At 39.2% G+C, this 20,767-nt stretch overlaps 1 protein-coding gene across 10 annotated transcripts in view; it reads right to left on the bottom strand.

Moving 5' to 3' along the window:
* Positions 1-20,767, bottom strand: part of PITPNM2 (phosphatidylinositol transfer protein membrane associated 2) — a 466,805-nt gene that overhangs the window by 45,604 nt on the left and 400,434 nt on the right. For 6 of the 10 annotated variants that reach the window (XM_073627322.1, XM_073627313.1, XM_073627375.1 and 3 more), the window contains 4 exons: positions 19,782-19,957; positions 18,059-18,229; positions 8,271-8,420; positions 1,362-1,526 (listed from right to left, as the gene is read on the bottom strand). In XM_073627322.1, the coding sequence (XP_073483423.1) occupies positions 1,362-1,526; positions 8,271-8,420; positions 18,059-18,229; positions 19,782-19,957 (662 nt within the window). The remainder of the gene's footprint in view (positions 1-1,361; positions 1,527-8,270; positions 8,421-18,058; positions 18,230-19,781; positions 19,958-20,767) is intronic. The other 4 variants (XM_073627366.1, XM_073627385.1, XM_073627357.1 and 1 more) reach the window with 3 other exon arrangements.

Raw genomic sequence — 20,767 nt, 5'->3', positions numbered from 1 at the left:
GACAATTCTTATATAAAAGGGGCAATAATAAATGGGTCCATAATTGGACTGTACAGTCCACCAATCACAAGACTTCAGAAAAAAGAACTTGGCTACAGAAAGTAGGCTGTAACAAAATTACTGCAATTTAATGTTGATGCTCTAAGCTCCAATGCTATAAAAAAACAACCCTATATATACCTATACAATTGAGCAGAGTTAACATATCATCTGTATCTGGGGAATTCCACTATAACATTTTTTCTTCATATTGATAAAGAAGAAGGTATTGGGAAATCCATTTCTCAATTGGAAAACCCCTTTAAATTGAAATGAATAAATATGGAGGTTTTCTTTGCTGGTAGCTTCCCTTTAATTCCAAATTCTACCCACCAATAAAAGGCATGCAGCATAGTGACAGAAGTGACAGACAGAGAGACACGCAAAGACAGGAAAAAGAAGGAATGTAGAACTTCAGCACATTCCCTAGTTGGAACTGTATGCTGATATGTATGCGCAATGGCAGTGCAGCTTTGATAGTGACTGTAAGTGAATTTCAAGGACTACAGCAAGCTTAAACACGTTACATGGGGAACCACGTTAAACAGGGAACCAGAAGGTACAGAGACAATGTTTACATATATTTGCTTAATGGAAATACAAAAACACATACATATAGGTTTCAAACATCAACCAGAAAGGGACTAAGGAAAGCTGATGATTTGCTAGTCTTTAAGACTGTTTAAAGCGAAAGCCATCTGCTGTACAGTGCTATGGAACATGCTGGAGCTTAATAAGTAGAAACTGGAATTTATCTTAAAGAGGAAGCATGAGGCATTTAAGGAGCTGCCAAGCAGAAAACAGCACAGGTCACCATTTATAGACACCAGCCCAGATTGCTCTACCTCTGGACTAGTCAGATTGGTCAAGTCACTGACTACAATAAGGGACCTGTAAGAATTAAATTTTGGGTGTTATATCTGGGTTATAGCCACTGTGCTCATTTTAGTTTCCCTTTCTCCTGATTCACCTCTACAAAGATATCATCACATACCTCTTTGCTTGTTTTAAAGGTGATCAGACAATTTTGCAGTGAAAAAAACATGATGTTGTTTGGCTACATTTCTGAACAAGCAGGGCAGCAAGACAGCAGGGTAGAAGTGACTGTCCAAGACCTGACAGCAACAAACCAGGAGATCGTGTAAACCTTCATGCTTCATATAGTTACAGCAACTACGGAAATACATTAAACCAGGTTGGTTGTATCAATGCATCCACCTCCCTGCATTAATTACATGAAGGCTGTTACAATATCTGTGACGTATAGGGCCATGGGTGGCACTGTGTCCTTGATCAGACCTGTTAGGCAATGAGGCACTTACTGTTGGCTATGTTTGAAGCCGTGTAACTGTCAGCCATTCCAGAGACCTGACTTGCAATGCTGATTTCACTTGCTCTTCTGTACCCCCTGAAGTGGGGAGCTGTTATGGGGGAGGAAGGGGAGGCATTTTCCACGAAGACTGCACCATGAAACTGAACAACATCCGCTATGAAACCGAAAACAAAAAAAAAAAGGAAAAAAAAAACAGAAAAACAGGGAGAAAAACAAACAAAACAAAAAAAAAAATGTAAATTAAAAATTAACACCCAAACAGGACAAGAAAACAAGAATGCATTAGGAGGGATGGAGATGCCACAGCTCAGATGTGTACACTTTCAAGCATTAAGAAACACAAAATAAGATGCATTTAATTGCAAAACCTATACAAAGGACAAGCAAATGAAATATAACCCGGTGTATTTCATTCCAATGCTGGGAGAAGAGAGGGTAATGCAAAGGGGAACAAATTCACATCAGGTTTCACATGGGGCTACAGAGCATTGCTGTACAATGCAAAGCAGACCCCATCTGTGACTAACATATTTTTATATACATATATATGTACATGATACAGATATAGACACACACACACAGACTTGTCTATGTACACATATATACATATATAAACCTATGTATATGGGGGCATGTCTTTAGTATAAAATAAAATGGCTAGGGAAAGGATGGGAATATTTAGGGGGGGGGGGTATAGCCCTGAAAGTTGAAACATAAGAAAGCAGGGAGGAAAGAACATCGGTTTCATAGGCTTCTTGATTTAAAAACAAATAAAAATAAAAAGGATAAAATCCCCAGAGACAGATACTGAGAACAATGGACTAAAACATCACACACTGTGAAGGTTGGTCACTTGAGAGGCTAAACTAAAATCTTAAGACTGGAATTGCAGACTCTAAGAACATCAAATTAACTATATTTATACCTCAACAAAAAACAAAGCAATCCTTTTCCATGCTCTGTGATTTTTATTGTGCATTATACAGAACCAGGAATATGTATATTAAAAACCATGGCAACAATAACATGCCCCATGTAACTGCAAGCAATATATCCACAAAGCATACCCACAAGCATATTAATGGATAGGCCCTATTAAGGCAATTGATTAAATGTGTTTTGTCAACCATACATATACTGTAGCTCAGCACAAGTTCTCATTGACCAAATAAAGGAGTATGACGGAACCTGTATGTGCAAAAATGACCAAGGTGTATACTAATGGGCTATACCTATGAAAATAGGCAAATTGTGGCAGTGGAGCCTGGATAGCATCTGCCAAAAAGTGTTCTCCCAAAATTACAAAAAATGCAAACACTGTAAAGAGTAGGACACTGGCAGGTGCACTGGCGTAGTGCCTGCCTAGTAAGTGTTCAAAGTATGGAGTCTTGACCATATATCAAGACTGCATCGTACTCTTAAATCCAGATCAGGGCATGGCAGTCATGCTCCAAGCACCTGTATATGTCCCTAAGTCAAGAGCTAGCACAAAGGCAAAAAAGTCGAAATATGGAAGCACTGGAAACTCTGCCAAATGGATATCTCCCCAATAACGAGGGGAGGACATAAACAAGACACATTCCACAACACTCGGCTGGGACAAGTATAATCAATCCGTTTTTGATGCTAGTCTATGGCTACCTACACAGGAAAAAAACAGTAATACACCAAATACAGTATATTAAGCTCAACTGTATATGAATTGAAAGAAATACGTACAAATAAATAACCCCAAAGTAATTAACCACAGTAGATAATTGTTAAAGTCTTATGCGCTTTTCCAAGAGTTACTGAATATCCATAACCAATTTTGATAAAAGGTCAAAAGCTCCATTATATAGTTTTAATCATAGAGTTATCCAAAGTTTAAACCATTAGATAGAGTCCAAATTGCCAATGTGTGCCTCTAGACTTGACGCATGGATGTAAAGTTGATGAAAAGTGAAATCTACTGAAAAAGCTGTACGATGTATGGAACAGAAAATATCACTATTATAAATATTATGTAAAAATGAGTGCTACATCCATCAATCTAGAGGAATACATGGGCACTTTGACTTCTGGTTAAAATTTGGATAACTCCATGCCTAGAACTATTGAATAGAGCACTGGACATTTTTACCAAAATTGATTATAGATGTAACTCTTGGAAAAGAGCCCCTATTGTGGCTTAGGGTTTAATTGGCCCTTGGATATCTGTGCTTTTTTTTTTTTTCAATCTATATGTAATTTTCTGTTCTACCTTTTTTAAATAAACAATCCTGCCAGATTTACACTATGGCCAGTTTTCTTTTATCCACATGCCTTTGAGTCGAGTGTTTGGGTTCCCTGCTGTATCCTCGTAGCTACGCTACATACAGTCAAGTATACATCAGCTGGACTTCCCATGCTTGGACGGCTTACAGGCTTTCTATTGCTTGCTTTGTGGTAAGCACAAAATCTATGTGGTGGTGGATCACTGAGTGGGGTGTCTTTTCCATCTTTACCACCGAGTTCTTGTTGTACTTATTGATGGGCTTTCCTTTGGGACTATTTCCAGTTAAAATCATATGCATAATGATTCCCACGTAAATCATATGGACATCACTGTTTGATTCACTTTTACGTGTATGGACATCACTGTTTTTTGACATTCTTTTCATTTATATATTCCCAGTTCTGTACAATGCATAATAAAAATCACTGAGAATATAAAGTATGGTATTGGATTTTTTTGAGGTATAACTATTGTTAATTTGATGTTTGTAGAGACTGTGATTCTGGTCTTAGGTTTCTTTAACAGGTAATATTGGTCTTAGGTTTTCAGTTTAGATTACTCAAATACCAGCAGACTTTAAAATTTGTATGGGGACTTTGAGTTGCCATTTTTGCTTCTTATAAATGTTAAATCACTTGATGCAGCAGAAGGGACAAGACTTATACTAAGGTCACATCTCATTCCTCTGGGTAAACAACAGCTAACTATTCCTGTGCAGATAACTCTTATTTAAATTCATTAATTTTCCCCATCAAAGCAACTGAATGCCATGTTCATGCCAATGCAAAATTAGGCTTCGAGGGCAGGTTCACTTTTATGTTGTAAAGCGCTCCGTAAACTGTCGACGCTATATAAATCCTGTATAATAATAATAATAATAAAAACTACACCAACCCATCCTTTCTAGCCCCCTAACCTAAACTAACCTAGAAAACCTCAACAAAAACGTACCCGTGAACCTGCTGTGGCTTCCTTTGTTGTTAGCCATCTCTGAACCAAAATCATCAGTGCAGAACATGCCTGCAAATTAAGGCTCCACAGGCTTAAATGGGGCGGTCAGCTGAGATTGGTGCATGGCCCAATTCAAGTTTAGGGGACAGGGAGCCCTGAAGGAGGTTTGTGTCTGGAGGGCATAAACAGATGGGGACGCCATAGCTGTCATGCTAAGGTAAGAGAGTAGCTGTGTAGTGGTTTTCTAGTTTAGTTTAAGTTAGGGGTGGAAGAGGGTGGAGTACTGTAGTTTTTTTTTTTTTTTTAAATGAATTTGTCCTACTTTCTCCATCTCATGCACAAGGGGTTTTAATGAAAAGTAATATTGTTTTCATACTGAATCATTCAGACAGTTTACTTTGTGACGGAATGAATGCAATCTCAACATGCACTTGTTAGCTTGTGCTCACTGAACATCATTCAGGAAATCTTCTCCATTCACAGCATCACTTTCAGCATACATATATAGCCATATAGTGTGACAAATCTGAAATAAATTCCCAGTATTCTGGTTTGTTAAGACTTACAACACTTTCCCAGGCAACTATTAATCTTCAAAAAATAGTTGAAGTGGTCAGTTTAGATGGACTAAAATAAACCCTATAGCCCTATAAAGTATTAAGTACATCAATGCTTTCTTCAAACATGTAATTAGAAATCCATAGAACAATTATTCTTCAGTGGGCATGATTTTAATGAAAAATAAAAAATCTGCATATGTGGTGGAAATAATGACATATTTACATATTATAAACTACATAAAGTTCACTTTGAGATTTCTCTGAAACCAGTTTCTTAGTGCAGCCTTTTGACATAACCTTGAAAAATGTAATAATTGTGTAATTATTTTGGTATGGCAGAAACACCTGGACATTAGAAAACGAAAAAGGCAAATTACAAGAGCCCAAGCATGTGTTCTTCTCATGTATTCTCCAAGCTCTTAAAGCATATCTAAAATGAAAAAGAAAAATGTAATATATTGCAGCTTTCCAGTCCTTGGGCGTAGTGGCTGCATTTGTTTTCTTTTTTTTCAGGCTAATTACCTTTTATTTTCACTTGCTGATCCTGTAAAAAAAACTTCCTGTGTCTACCCTCATTTCTCCCCTGTAACTATGTAAGAAGTCATGGTTGTCACACAGACTGAAGATCTAACATCTCTGCCTTTGTTCATTCATCATTACATGGTAGTTGATGGGACTACTAGTTTACACAAGAAAGATAAGGACGTTTGTGCTTTTTTTCAGCTCACAGGAAGTTACAAGTGTTTGGCAGGGTCAACAGCTATTTTCTCTACTTGCTGATAAGCTGCAATATATATTACATATGTGTTTTTAGGTTTAAAAATGCTTTAAATATTTTGCTCTCCATAAAGAAAACCCAAAAGAGAAACACAGAAGGGTGCCTTTTCAGACAATGATGACTGGCCATGATGATCATCTGTCTTCACTACTTTTAATCACTAACCCAAAACAAATATACAAATAAGAACCGATTTTTTAATCAGACTTTCCTTATCTACATACTCCTTCCAGGTCAATGAGACAAAGTAATGAAATCAAAGGGTCAGCAAAACAACCAGACAACTACCATATATGCAAAGAGGTCAGAAAAGCTAATTCTCCATATTTCTCCAATATTGAGTTTACTTTAAGCAGCCCCTACAGTTATTGCGCTTTTTTTTATAATTCAAGATAGTTGTGAGGTGATCATAACACAAGAGTATTTCCTGCGGCTCTAGTTATCACCTTGGACCAGCCAACCTACTTTATGCCAGTAACCTAGGCTGGCCATACATGATTGAATTTCTTTTGTTGAACAAGCGGGGTGAAAAAAAAAATAGATTCCCCATTGACACATTTAAGGTGGATGGGAGAATCCTTCACATGGAGCTTCTGTATTCTGACAGCAGGGAGGCTTCCTCAACACCAGTATACACTTATCAGCACTGCCGGCTATAGTTGGTGGCACTGATCGAGCAAACATTTTCCAACAAAAGTTGATTGAGAGATCAACTTCTGTCCATAGATGGATCAAAATTAAGCAGGTCCCAGCTGAACTGGCCACATTTTCAACCATCTATGGCTGACTTTAGGAAGGCACAGTAAAGCAAATAATAAAAATAAGTCAATGCCTGATAAGTGGCTTTTTGGACTGCTTCAGATCTTCTTTTCCTACATATCAATGTTATAAAATTTATGCTTTTGAACTTGGAATCTGACATAAAAACGCTACTGGTTGGTAGACTGCCTTAAGGTCAGCAGGGTACACTGTATAAATACATTAAAAAAATATATAAAAACAATAAATTATTGTTTTTAATATATAACTTTAAAACTCTTGTAGAAACCAGACAATCTACTAAAACAGGGGTTCCCAAACTACAACCCACAGGCCATTTTTATCTTTTTATTTTTTCAGGTTGCCTTGAGGCAGGCAGGGTTTAGATTGTATAAGTCAATACTTCATGTCCAATGAAATGTTCTCTATGGTCAAAAGAGTCTAAAATTGATAAAATTTGGGAAACGCCTGAAACAATGCCAATGTGGGCACCTATGAAGGACTGCACATTATTACCAGTTTCATACTTACATTAAATGGGTTGTCTGGTAGAAGCCTCTCCCTTCACACCTCAATAAAAACCTACAATGCTCCAAAAAGTGGCAGCCCCCGATATTTTCTGCATTGTTAAGGTATATGGAAGTGGTGGGGACCACGCTGTGGCTGACAGGCTGGTGACCTGCAGCTTATCAAGAAAACAGGCATGGTTCCAGGAAACAGCTAGCAGCCTTCTGTGGCAATAGATTCATGGTAAGACTAATGGCTATAGTACATTTCAACCATTATGAGAAGGAAATCAGGAACCATGGCAGTAGAAACTAGAAACTAAATTAAAGATTTAGGGTCCTGTAAACTGAAATTAAAACATTAGACAGAATCACAGCGTATAAAAGTACTCTAATTTTGTAAGTACACAGTGCTGAGTTGAGAATTCACAAACATATTTGCATGTTAGAAGAAATCAGAAAGCCAAGAAATGAGATGGCAAAGAATAAATGAAAGGCTGTTTCTACAGGTTGACCTATACACAGAAATGAAAGATATGAGGAAACAATAAAAGCAACAGATAATGCCATGTGTTTTAGAGCAGAAAAGGGCAGACAAAGCTACCCAAGCAAGCACATTATTCTCTCCTGCTTGCCCTACATGTTTATTTCAATTTAAAACCATGCACGTTATAGAGAGCAAGACAAGGCAATTTATCAAATCCTTCTTTGATCATTTAAACGGAAAGCTTTTCCATGAAAGTGTTAATTTTACCATCTATCTACCTATTTGTCTACAAATAGCCTGAAACATTATAAGTACACAGAAGGACCTGTGAGCACCAGTTTATTTAAATCATGTTGATTGCACGGGTTATGTGCATTAAAATAATTAGGAGCCACGAGGTCCCCTAAGTAGCACCTCTTACATTGAATGGTAACACAATAATGTAAACATATGTAATGAAGAAGCTGAAATGGGTTAAACAGGCTGTACAGCCTTTCTCTCTTTTTCTCACTGACAACACTTTTCGGAAAAGCTTTCAGTTCAGGATGTGCATGATTACACAACAGAGGAGCAAAGACAATAGAAGGGGAGGTTACACACATTCAGCACAAGTGGTAGCTTTACTGGAAGTGTCTTGGCAGCTTAGGACAGGAACAGGGATACTGGTTTCCATGATGCCATCTTGACGCTGGAGAGCAACCGCTGGGCTGCCTTCCATGAGAAGGATGGGATTGTTCTGTATAGCTTCGACTGGATGGAGATGAGAGGGAAACAAAAACAAGACAAAAACGCTACAAACATATAACCGGACAATGTCACAAAGAACATAAATTCCATCAAGACTTTTTGAAACAAGCATCTGAAAAATATTCTTAAATTTAACATAGTGACTTAAAGCTCAACTCCAGCCAAAACTTTTACTCTGTTTTGGATAGACTGGGGAAGAGTAATGCCCTGTACACACGGTCGGATTTTCCGACGGAAAATGTGTGATAGGACCTTGTTGTCGGAAATTCCGACCGTGTGTAGGCTCCATCACACATTTTCCATAGGATTTTCCGACACACAAAGAGCAGGCTATAAAATTTTCCGACAACAAAATCCGTTGTCGGAAATTCCGATCGTGTGTACACAAATCCGACACACAAAGTGCCACGCATGCTCAGAATAAATAAAGAGATGAAAGCTATTGGCTACTGCCCCGTTTATAGACCAGACGTACGTGTTTTACGTCACCGCGTTCAGAATGATTGGATTTTCCAACAACTTTGTGTGACCGTGTGTATGCAAGTCAAGTTTGAGCCAACATCCATCGGAAAAAATCCTAGGATTTTGTTGACGGAATGTCCGATCAATGTCCGATCATGTGTACGGGGCATAAGAGTATTTGTCAGGATTTCACTGATGTCTGTGTTCCTATCACAGGGACTTCTCCTCACTTCCTGCTAACTACTGAGATTTCTCACCAAGAAGTACAGAAAAAATACAAAACACATTTTAGTTCAGTGACAGAGTTAGAATTTCTTACAGAGGTTTATTGTTGCCCGTGCCTTCCTTTTGGTAAGAAACATTTTTGTCCTGGTATTATTGGAACAGAAACCTGGAAATAATCTTCCCAATGTGGTCACAAAAAGCAACTAACACCCAGCAGAAATTTGAACTCTTCCCCACTTTATCTAAAAATAAATATAAAAAAACATTTTAAAAAGTCTGGAATTACGCTTTAAGAATTGGCTTTTTGGAATTTCATTTTAAATTTGTTAACAGGAAACATTCACCCAAGTAATTTCTATAATTTACTGTACATGTTGGATGGGATGGGGGGGGAAGGGGGGGGGGAGACTTGGGAGGCTAATATTGAAATGACATCTGCAGCTTCTTATCCATCTTAAAGCAGAGTTCCACCCAAAAGTGGAACTTCCGCTCATCGGATTCCTCCCCCCCTCCGGTGTCACAATTGGCACCTTTCAGAGGGAGGGGGGTGCAGATACCTGTATAAGACAGGTATCTGCACCCACTTCCGGGAATAGACTACCGCGGGAGTCATGCCCCCTCCTGCACTCCCCCGCTGTCTCCTGGGAAAGACACAGGTTCCAGGAGACAGCGGGGACCATTGAGAACGTGCAGCGCGACTCGCGCATGCGCAGTAGGGAACCGGGAAGTGAAGCCACAACGCTTCACTTCCTGATTCCCTTACTGAGAATGGCGGCGGCAGCACCCGAGGACCGAGGGACGGTTCGGTCTCGGGTGCTGACATCGCTGGACCCCGGGACAGGTGAGTGACCTTATTTTAAAAGTCAGCAGCTGCAGTATTTGCAGCTGCTGACATCTAAAAAAAATTTTTTCGCAGGACTCCCGCTTTAAAGAGGAAGGGAAGGCTCTCTACTAGTAAGTGTTAAAATGTTTGTTAACCCCCCCAACAAAAATGGATCCTGCTCCTTTAAAGCATGTTATATGACACAGTGCTTGTCCTGTGTCATTTGGCCCCCTGTAACACCTAAAAAACCTGGCTGATCCTGCCAGTTTCTCCCCACCCCTCTGTAAACTGACCATGGTGTATCACGGCTGCTGAGAGCAGACACCGTGGTCAGTTTATGTGCCTCTGTCATCAGCAGCCTGCTATCTGATCTCCTCTCTGCTCCTGTGCCCTCCTCCCCCTCCCCTCTCTGTGTGTGACCCGCCCCCCCCCCCCTTCCTGCTGCTCTCATAACACTAACCTGTATACATCTCTGTGAATGATTTATAAATATAAATGCTGTAAATTCCTAATTTAGTAGCCGAGATTGCAATCGCATGACCAGCCAGCTCTCTCCTCCTCCCCTCCAGACCAACAGCAGAGAAATCTCAGCCCTGCCCACTGCATCTCTCAGAGGAGGAAAGGAGAAAGCTGGCCAGTCATGTGAAGGCAATCCTGGCAGTGAAATTAGGTATTTGCAGCATTTATTTTTTTAAATCACACACAGAGGGGGATACTACAATAGGAGACAGTGCTGAAGGTGTATATGGGTTAGAGTGGCTTAACAACCACTTTAATGATGTATGTAATGATAAGCAATGTAAATACCTTTTTTTAAAAAAATAATCTGCCTCTTAGTGGTCACAAGACCACACAAGCTCTGGGTCTTGGGCAGCTGCTGTGGCTGGTTGGAGGAGATCTCGAAAATGCCCAATGCACTGGTGCTAGTGGGGAGACGTCACTGCTCTGGGAATTCCTCACATTTGTCGTCTCTCGCACCAGCCACCCAGGACTCGAAATTTTGTGGTCACGTGAACATTAGGAAAGAGATTAAAAAAAAGGGATTTAGATTGCTTATTATTACATACAGGGTGCTGCATACCAGCTGGTTGAAAGGAAAAAAAAAAAACTGACAGATACCCCCATCAACACAACGATGTGTGGTATGGGGATCTCTCCCGCTGTGCTATTACACTTATCAGCACTTGCAGCCATTGGCTCTAAGCGATGATCAAATGCTGGCTTTTTAGCAAGACTATTCAACAAAACCCTGCCGTATTTAGTCCATACCTGAGCATAAGATCCTAAGAGGTACGTAGGAAGAGTAACTGGACTTTAGCACTGTAGTTTCCTTAGAAACATTTTATGCCAGATCAGATTTAAATTTGTTTTTTGCCCAATTAAAAAAAAAAAACAGCATGATGTTAACACCACACAATGATCAAGCAAATAGCTAAAAAAAAAAACTTAAAATGCATGAAATACTACTGATCTCAGTGTTAAAGCAAAAATATTAGAATTTGTTTTAGGTTAACTGGATAGATTGTATTTTCATATGTATACTATTACAACTTGACTATACATTGTAAAAAAATGAGCCACGTGACCATGTCATCCCATGCGGTAACCGTTAGTGAATTAAACCCTTTTTGTCCTGTTTACCGTTAGCATTGAAAGTGAAAGTAAATCCAAAATTTTAGGTTGTTCCCAGAAAAGTAATAGAGGGAAAATCTTCCAATGGTGACATTAATTCTAATGGCCTGGAGTTCCCCAAGGGATTCCTTTAATTTGCAGGGATTTCCTCTCACTTCCTGTATTGGCTAAGGGAGAGGAAGTAAAAGTAAATCTCCCCAATGGTGCACAGATGGCAAAAAATAAAGCAACAGGGGTTATAATCCTCCCTTATTGTATCCAAAATGAAAATGTTTGCCTATAGTTCTACTTTAACTTAGAAAGGCACAGTAAAGTACAAGATTAAAAGAGGCCGACGTCTGATACAGTGCGTTGAAAAAGTATTCACACTCCTTGAAATTTTCCACATTTTGTCATGTTACAACCACAAACGTAAATGTATTTTGTTGGAATTTTATGTGAAAGCCAACAGCAAGTGGCACATAATCGTGAAAAGGAAGGAAAATGATAAATGGTTTTCAAATTTTGTTACTTATAAATATCTGAAAAGTGTGGCGTGCATTTGTATTTGGCCCCCTAAATCAATACTTTTGTAGAACCACCTTTCACTGCAATTACAGCTGCAAGTCTTTTTGGGTATGTCTCTACCAGCTTTGCACATCTAGAGAGTGACATTTTTGCCCATTCTTCTTTGCAAAATAGCTCAAGCTCTGTCAGATTGGTTTAAGAGCATCCGTGAACAGCAATTTTCAATAGGCTACGAGCTAAACCATTCCATTGTAACTTTGGCTGTATGTTCAGGGTGGTTGTCCTGCTGGAAGGTGAACCTCTGCCACAGTCTCAAGTCTTTTGCAGACGCTAACAGGTTTTCTTCTAAGATTTCCCTGTATTTGGCGCCATCCATCTACTCAAACTCTGACCAGCTTCCCTGTACCTGCTGAAGAAAAGCATCCCTACATGATGCTGCCACCACCATGTTTCAAGGTGGGGGTGGCGTGTTCAGGGTGACATGCAGTGTTAGTTTTCCGCCACACATAGCGTTTTGCTTTTAGGCCAAAGTTCAATTTTGGTCTCATCTGACCAGAGAACCTTCTCCCACATGGCTTTTTGTAAACTGCAAACAGGACCTCCTATGGCTTTCTTTCAACAATGGCTTTTTTCTTGCAACTCTTCCATAAAGGCCAGATTTGTGGAATGCACGACTAATAGTTGTCCTGTGGACAGATTCTCCCACCTGAGGTGTGGATCTTCGCAGCTCCTCCAGAGTTACCATGGGCCTCTTGGCTGCTTCTCTGATTAATGCTCTCCCTGCCCGGCCTGTCAGTTTAGGTGGACGGCCATGTCTTGGTAAGGTTTGCAATTGTGCCATACTCGGATGATGAATTGAACAGTGCTCTGTGAGATGTTCAAAGCTTGGGATATTTTTTTTATAACCTAACCCTGCTTTAAACTTCTCCACAACTTTATCCCTGACCCATCTGGTGTGTTCCTTAGCCTTCATGATGCTGTTTGTTCACTAAAGTTCTCTAACAAACGTCTGAGGGCTTCACAGAACAGCTGACATAAATTACACACAGGTGGATTTGCTAATTAGGTGACTTCTGAAGGCAATTAGTTCCACTAGATTTTAGTTAGGGGTATCAGAGTAAAGGGGCTGAATACAAATGCACACCACACTTTTAAGATATTTATTTGTAAAAAATTTTGAAAACCATTTAGCATTTTCCTTCCACTTTACAATTATGTGCCACTTGGTGTTGGTCTATCACATAAAATCCCAATAAAATACATTTACAGTTTTGGTTGTAACATGACAAAATGTGGAAAATTTCAAGGGGTATGAATACTTTTTCAAGGCACTGTAAGTGGCTTTTTGGACAGCTACAGAGCTTTTTTCCTATGCATCAATGTTATACATGTTAGAGCTCTTTCACACGGGCAGACTCTGCCTGCTCAGCAGAGGATCCGTCTGCTATTCCCCGCTGAGCAGGTAGATGACAGGTCCGCGTCCACTCCGTTTATGCAGAGTGGACACAGACAAAGCCAAATTTTCTCTATGGGTGGTCGGATGTAAAGAACCGCCTGTCTGTTTACATCCGACTGTCATCTGATCTGCCAGACGGATGAAGAACTGATCCCCCATCCGTCTGTTTTTAGGGGATAGGATCAGATGTCGGCGGGTGTAAACTGACACATACTGTATCCATTTACATCCACAGCTCCATACAGGGAAATGGATGGTCTGATCGGGTCTGCCTAAAAACTGGCAGAAAAGGGGCCTTATGCTTTTGCACTTGGAAACTAACAAAAAATGTTACTGGTTGGTAGGTTGCCTTGAAGCAGGCAGGGTTTACACTGTATAAACCAATACTTTAAAAAATATATAACAGCAACAATGTAGAAACATAAAAAAAAATCGACTCAAACATGGGTCTCCAAACTACTCCCCATGGGCCACATCTGGCCTACTACAAGCTTTTATCTGGCACACAGCTAGGGTCAGTGGCATATGTCAGACATAGTGCACAGAACGAGTATTCAGATCAGCTGGTGTCTCAGATTTTGATGGGGACCCTGATATAGGGAGGGACTGAGAGATTAACCTTCAGTGTATGTTTATTGAATGTTGCATCCACTTCTTTATAAATATGCTCCATTGAGTTCAGTGTCCCGCTTAGTAGAATGGAACTATTATGTTGCTTTAAATGCTCTTTTTATTCCCCAAAACAAAGCTAAGGCCATTCATTTATGAATGAAAGACTGAAGTTATAAACTGTCTACTATTAAAGTGAAAGGAAAGATCAGCAAGCCACAACCTGACCCAAATATACTAGATACCTGACTGGATACCTAGTAAAACCTGCAACACCTTTATCATGAGAAAAAAATATTTAAAGGGTGTATATTTTTCATGCATTTTTTTTAAAGTCATCAGTGTGGGTTATGTTAAAAACATTTTTGCAATCATTTATGTATAGAAAGCTATAGTTGCTCATTACATATGCAGGCTCTGCCCTCTGATTTGTAGTGCTACATAATGACATGCTGGCTGTGCTTTATTATTGCTCATGATGCAAATCTAAGTTAAATGACTCAATGCACTCTGTACAAATGCAAATTTTATGACTGTATTTCTATCCTAAAAAAACCCACACAGACCCTGGGACAGACATTTTACAGTGGTTACCATCTGAAATTCATATGGTTTTAACAGAATGGTTTTTGCCAATCTGATTTGTAAGTGTGCACTATACCTTCATAGGAGGTTTAAGATGATGTCCATTTATTATATTTATATTTCGTTTTGCTGTATTTAATCTACAGACACATTGTCAGTGGCATAGACTCCTAATAAAGTGATCTATTGTTCATGAAACATGTTGAGATTTGTGATGCAACTTATCCCTCTGCCTAATTTGCAAGCTCAATGACTGAGCTCTGCATGAAAAGGGTTTTTGATTACGTGGTCACATATGTGAAATTGTAAATCTGTTTCTTGGTGCAAAATAAGTTTTTAACTTTCAGTGTGTTTTTATGTTTGATAAAGTGGATTGTTTGCATATATAATATAATTCTGCGTGCTGAACTGTTTCCAAAAAGTCAAATGGGCACTAATGCACAATTGGCTTTGTTCAAACGACTGACTTCTGTCTAGCAAGGATGGCCTCACACTGATTTGGCTGGTCCCTGCAAAACTAACTGAATTTCGATCCATCGATGGCCAGCTTTAGCATAACTGATATATCATCTCAAGAGTGGTTAAGAAAGAGACAAATTAATTATACTAAGCTAATGAAAGCTCCCTAGTCTAATCTCCATATCTGTATAAAAAAGCCTATTGGTCTTTTGGAAACCAGTTTAAAGGGTTAATTCACCCGTAATGACATTTAAAAAAAATCCATAAGCATCACAGTACAATTATATACAGTCATCTGTTTTGTAAAATAATGCACACTTTTTAAGCTGCATTTTCCATTGGGCTTCCCTCTTCATCTGCATAGCCCTCCAGCACCTCATAAATGAGGACAGAGCTTTGTGCCCTACCCAAGCATGCACAGTCTGCTTTTTTTCATTTTCACAGAATACGTAGCTCAGCCGCTGTTGCAAGAGAAAGCAAACTGTGCTTGCATGGGTAAGGAACTAAATCAAGTACTTGATTGTGAGGTGCTGAGGTTGTGCATCCAACAGCTGGTACATCCTGCCATTGGAGACAGAAGGCCACAAGATATAGCCACAGCTTGAAAAGTAATCATTATATTACAAAATGGAGGACTGCATATTAACGTACTGGGGAAGCTGTAATGCACAGGTATATTAAAAAAAAATGTCTTTAAAAGGTTTAAAGAAATTTACCATGCTACACTATTGCAAAACAATGGTATGGCGTTTTATATGTGTTTTATTTGGGTTTCTCCAAAAAATGCACACAAGAGCCGATCAGTTAAATCTCACCAAAACTTTATATTTTCGTTTTTGCTTACCATTGAAATGGAGCTGGATTTCCATCAGTCTGTAGGCACCTTTTGGCACCCAAGACAATGCCCGTCTGCTAGTATCACCTCTTTACTGGCCCTAGGCTGGCTGATGAAATTGTGACAGTGTGTTAAAGTATTTACAATAATTGAGATTACTGACTTTTTTGATGCTGGGAAAACATTTATGGTAAATTGATATACATGTTAAAATGTACAGGTGTGAGGGGGCTCAAAAGGCCCCATCCTGGGCAGCAAATATGTACTTCATCAGATCTGGCTGGATAAAAGTACTGCATCAAAACATGTCTTTTTTTGACCTTGTCAGTCCTCTCTTGTTCGGTATCCTGCAATTTAAAAATAGTTGGACAAAAAGTTTCAGCTTAACAGAGGCTGGATCTAATCAGATGCATCCACTTTTTGGGTATTCCCAAGGTAGCTGTCAGAATACAACAGGCAGAGTTGAAGATTCAACCACCCACATTGTATAGTGTGGATAGAGGAATCTGATACATTCTTTTCATTCAGACTAATAGTGGATAAGGCTGTTAGGCTAAGGCTGGCCAGAACACAAACAGTTATACGTAACAATGTTGGTACAATCATGGCTTATGCTCACTGGCCCTCAAAAAAAAAAATCAGCCGACTCCAGCTCGATATCCTTCGATTAAAAAAAATCAAAAGGAGCCATATGGGAAAATTTTCAGACGAACAGTAGCTGTGGCTAATCAGAGGCAGTCACTGTTTGAATATTCTGTAGATGTCAGAATACAACAGGCACAATGGTAGATTTGTACATCCAAGCTTTATAGCATGGATGGAGGAATCTGTTTAATTTTTTCGCTCAGCCTATAGGCTGAACTGAAGGCTGGCCAGAACACATATACAGTTGTATATAACATATTGGTACAATCATGGATTAATCCCCTGGCCCTCCAAATATCAGCAATGCCATACTTGGAGATTTCGTGGGCTGAAAAGCATGAATATATATGTCAGGTAAAGAAGAAATAACTTAAAAACATCCTAATATCTATCCCCTGTGTATAATCAGATTAAGGGCCTGTGTAGATGGGCATTCATGAGCAAAGGTAGCATGATTATGACCTTTAGACCCCTTTCACACTGGGGCGGTTTGCAGGCGCTATTGCGCTAAAAATAGCGTCTGCAAACCGACCTGAAACAGCCGCTGCCGTCTCTCCAATGTGAAAGCCCCGAGGGCTTTCACACTGGATCGGTGCGCTGGCAGGGCGGGAAAAAAAGTCCTGCTAGCAGCATCTTCGGAACGGTGAAGGAGCGGTGTATACGCCGCTCCTGCCCATTGAAATCAATGGGGCAGCGCGGCAATACCGTTGGCAAAGCGCCTCTGCAGAGGCGATTTGCGGTAGTTTTTAACCCTTTCTCAGCCGCTAGCGGGGGGTAAAACCGCCCCGCTAACGGCTGAATGCCGCCTCCAAAATGACGGTAAAGCGCCGCTAATAATAGTGGCGCTTTACCACCGACGCACTTCCCGCCCCAGTGTGGAAGGGGCCTTAGTTTTATTTGCTTCGGAAATCATTCAGAATTAACAGCAGCTGCGTTTGCATTCCCTGAGATTTTTATGAGGTGAGATGCATTTCTAAAGCAAACGCAGGCATTGACTTAAGTGCTAGGGTATAATTAAACTTCTCTTACAAGAATTAGCTTGGTTTAGTAACATAAGTTTCTTTACTGTGCATAGGCTGCTGTATAATTAATTAGCTTTTATGTTTTGTACCCTACTTACTGGCAATGAGAAAAAAGTTCTAGGTAAGAAATGTTTAGGGCAAATAAGTCAAGCTACTGGTTGTGTTTTTTCAAAGTTAATTTATTTTCTAGCTATGCATAGTAAGTTGGTGCTAAACATGAAAAAGTATCTATAAGACGGCACATATGAATCAGTACTAACTGCTTGGTTACACTATTAACCCTAAGTTTTGGTAAAAATCTTGAAGGTAGGATCAAAAACTAGCTTACCTGATTATGAACATACTAAGAGAACATGGTGACAATCAAAAGTCACTACTTACCCAAGAGGGCGGACATTCCATCCCCCAAAGGGAATCTCTGGTATCGAGGGACATTAAAGGGAGGCAGCAGATGAAACTTCTTTTCTAGAAGTGGTTCTACACGGGAGGCAGAAGGATCAGCAGGGTGGAAGAGGTTGTAAACCTGCTGGCAGCCAGGTCGGAGCTGATAAACTGAAGATGACAAATAAATCAGAGGATGAGTATTGCATGAAACAAATGTTTGTGGAACCAAAAACCTTTAGCAATGCAAGAAAGTCACATTTATTATAATGCCAGAGGGATCGGTACTAGTATTGGTGGGAACACAAAAAAAGGAAACTGCTCACCTAAAAATTATCAACATCTCAACTTCTACTGTACCTCATTCCACAAAAAAATGAGTGATCAATCTTTGAATTTAAGTTGTCAGGGTAGTTGGGTGCCCTGACAAACATGTAGGTATTAAAAGTAAAACTCCCAGTTTTTTTGGGGAAAAAAACAATACTCAGGGCTGCTATATACTTGGCACTGATCTTAGCAAACTTTATTACAGATCTTAACAATCATCTGAGTTTAAGATATTGAAGTGTGGGTCTATATTAAATATTGATTTACAAAGCACTTGGTATTAGCTGTTATGCTAATAACGATGATAGTTTAAAGGTACTTCTGTATATGGCTACTTCTGTATACTTTGATCCTTCTGACCTTACCACATATGGTCACATTCCTTACTTCGAGACAATTATAAGTCCAAATGACTGGTTAAAACCAGTCGTTTGGTAGAACTTGTTAAAATTAGTTTTAACTTGGGAGTGCTCTCAATAAGATTCACATATATATAGGAGAACAAAGAAGCCCATGTCAGAGCCTGATCTAAGACATCTTGGTGAATGTGCCCAGTACCTTGTGTGAAATTTGTCAACCCAGGTAGTTTCTGATGTTTCCAGAAGTTGAGGGGCTCCCTGGATTGAATTGAAGGAGTATTTATCCAGTTTATCATCTGTACTACATCTTTAACTGAAGTAATTTTTTTTCATTACTATATTATTTGTGCATTGTTTGAATTATTGCACTACACCCACAAATCTGAAAGGTTAACCATAGGATCCTGTTAAATAAACAAGTGTAACAAGGAATTTACCCCTCTGTTACATTAGTAGTTTAGGCCATGCCAGTATTGTATTAGAAATTGATGTAGGCCTTACCAAGTGGGAAGACCTGTATTTAATAGAAACTCATGATTATAACAAGTTCAGCATTGCCATTTGTTAGCATCACACACAGATAAAGACCCTACTACAGAGTATGCCTGTATTTAGATTTCTAGTAAATCAGAAAGTCCATTGCATAAGTGGAAGGGATACAGATGGAGATTCTGTGGCATCTGTATATAAACGGTGATACGGCTTCTATGGTTGCAGAAAAAAAAAATATATTTTTTTGACAGGATGGTTAATGGGTGGATAAAGACTGGAAAGATACTATGTAAACCAGTTTGTAATGCAAGCATAAATTTAACATTGTACATGGGACACAGATTTACAAATCAGTACAGCTCAGTGTATGGTTTCACCCTTTCCATGTCCTTTATTTTTATTATACTGGAAGCAGATCTCCATAGGCAGCACCAGTAATTGAGAACCCATGATAAGTATAACAGAGCTGCAGCCACAATTTATAAATACTTGCAAAGTACAAAAAAAGCAGCCCAGCGGCATTGATGTATTTATATCATACTTACTGTCAAGGGCTGGAATCACTGTTTTTCTCAGAGCCAACACTAGTCCAAGAGGAGAGCCAAAGAGAAAGAAGTCTGTTATCTCAAAGTCAAATTTTCCAATGCTGCCTCCATCCAACATAGTAGAGCTGCTTGACCTTCGAGACCCAGTATCATTTCTGAGGACACTTGCATGTAAACTGGAAACAAACAGAAATGCTTTATGGAAATACTGCTGGTGCTGTACTATTTCATGTCCATTTTCCTTACAGCTCGGTTGAGCATTAGCGAGTTATATCCATAATGGTTGTGTCTCCCTGCCTTATCGCAATAACTATCCAAGTTTAATTAACATTGCTGTGTATGTTTTTTTCCCCTCAGAGATTATCTTATTAACATTCTGCTAAAACTTTGTGTATTAGTACTGCTTGGACCTTGAAGAAGGGGGTACACCCCGAAAGACTGTCCTGAAAAGTTGTATGTAAAAAGTATCATGGACAGCACTCAATTGTTTTTGTTGCAGTTCAGGGTTGTGTGGATATCTCCTTCCAGATATAACATTTCTGTTTATTTAGTACTGGGTGCAGGAAGTACTGGATAAAATGTGATAGTATTGTTTTATGCTCAGGTCTCCAAGGAACTGCCCAGCATCAAGATATTAAGTAAGGTTAGGCTGCCACATTATAGAACTAAAGGCATAACCAGGTTGCAAATATTTGTGCAGTTACACCACAGTTCACTTTGTCTAACTGATTTGCAAATGAAAAAAGAAAAAAAAAAAAAAAAAAAAAAAAATCTTCCAAGGTTTAACTAACCACAAACATTTGACCAGAAATATTTGCTTAATTGCTAGTTGTATTCCAGAAAATGTGTTAGTTATGGTTACTACATTTTCAACACCATTTTAAAGCATGCTGATATTCACCTGTAACAAAAGGAAAACGTTTCTCTGGTTGCTCCCACTGCTTGCATCCTGCTGTCTGCAGTTTACTATCCTACATCTACTAAAA

This window comes from Aquarana catesbeiana, linkage group LG01, assembly GCF_042186555.1.
Source record: "Aquarana catesbeiana isolate 2022-GZ linkage group LG01, ASM4218655v1, whole genome shotgun sequence".
NCBI lineage: Eukaryota > Metazoa > Chordata > Amphibia > Anura > Ranidae > Aquarana > Aquarana catesbeiana.
The sequence above is the reverse complement of the archived record's forward strand: the minus strand, read 5'-3'. Positions and strand labels throughout refer to the sequence as shown.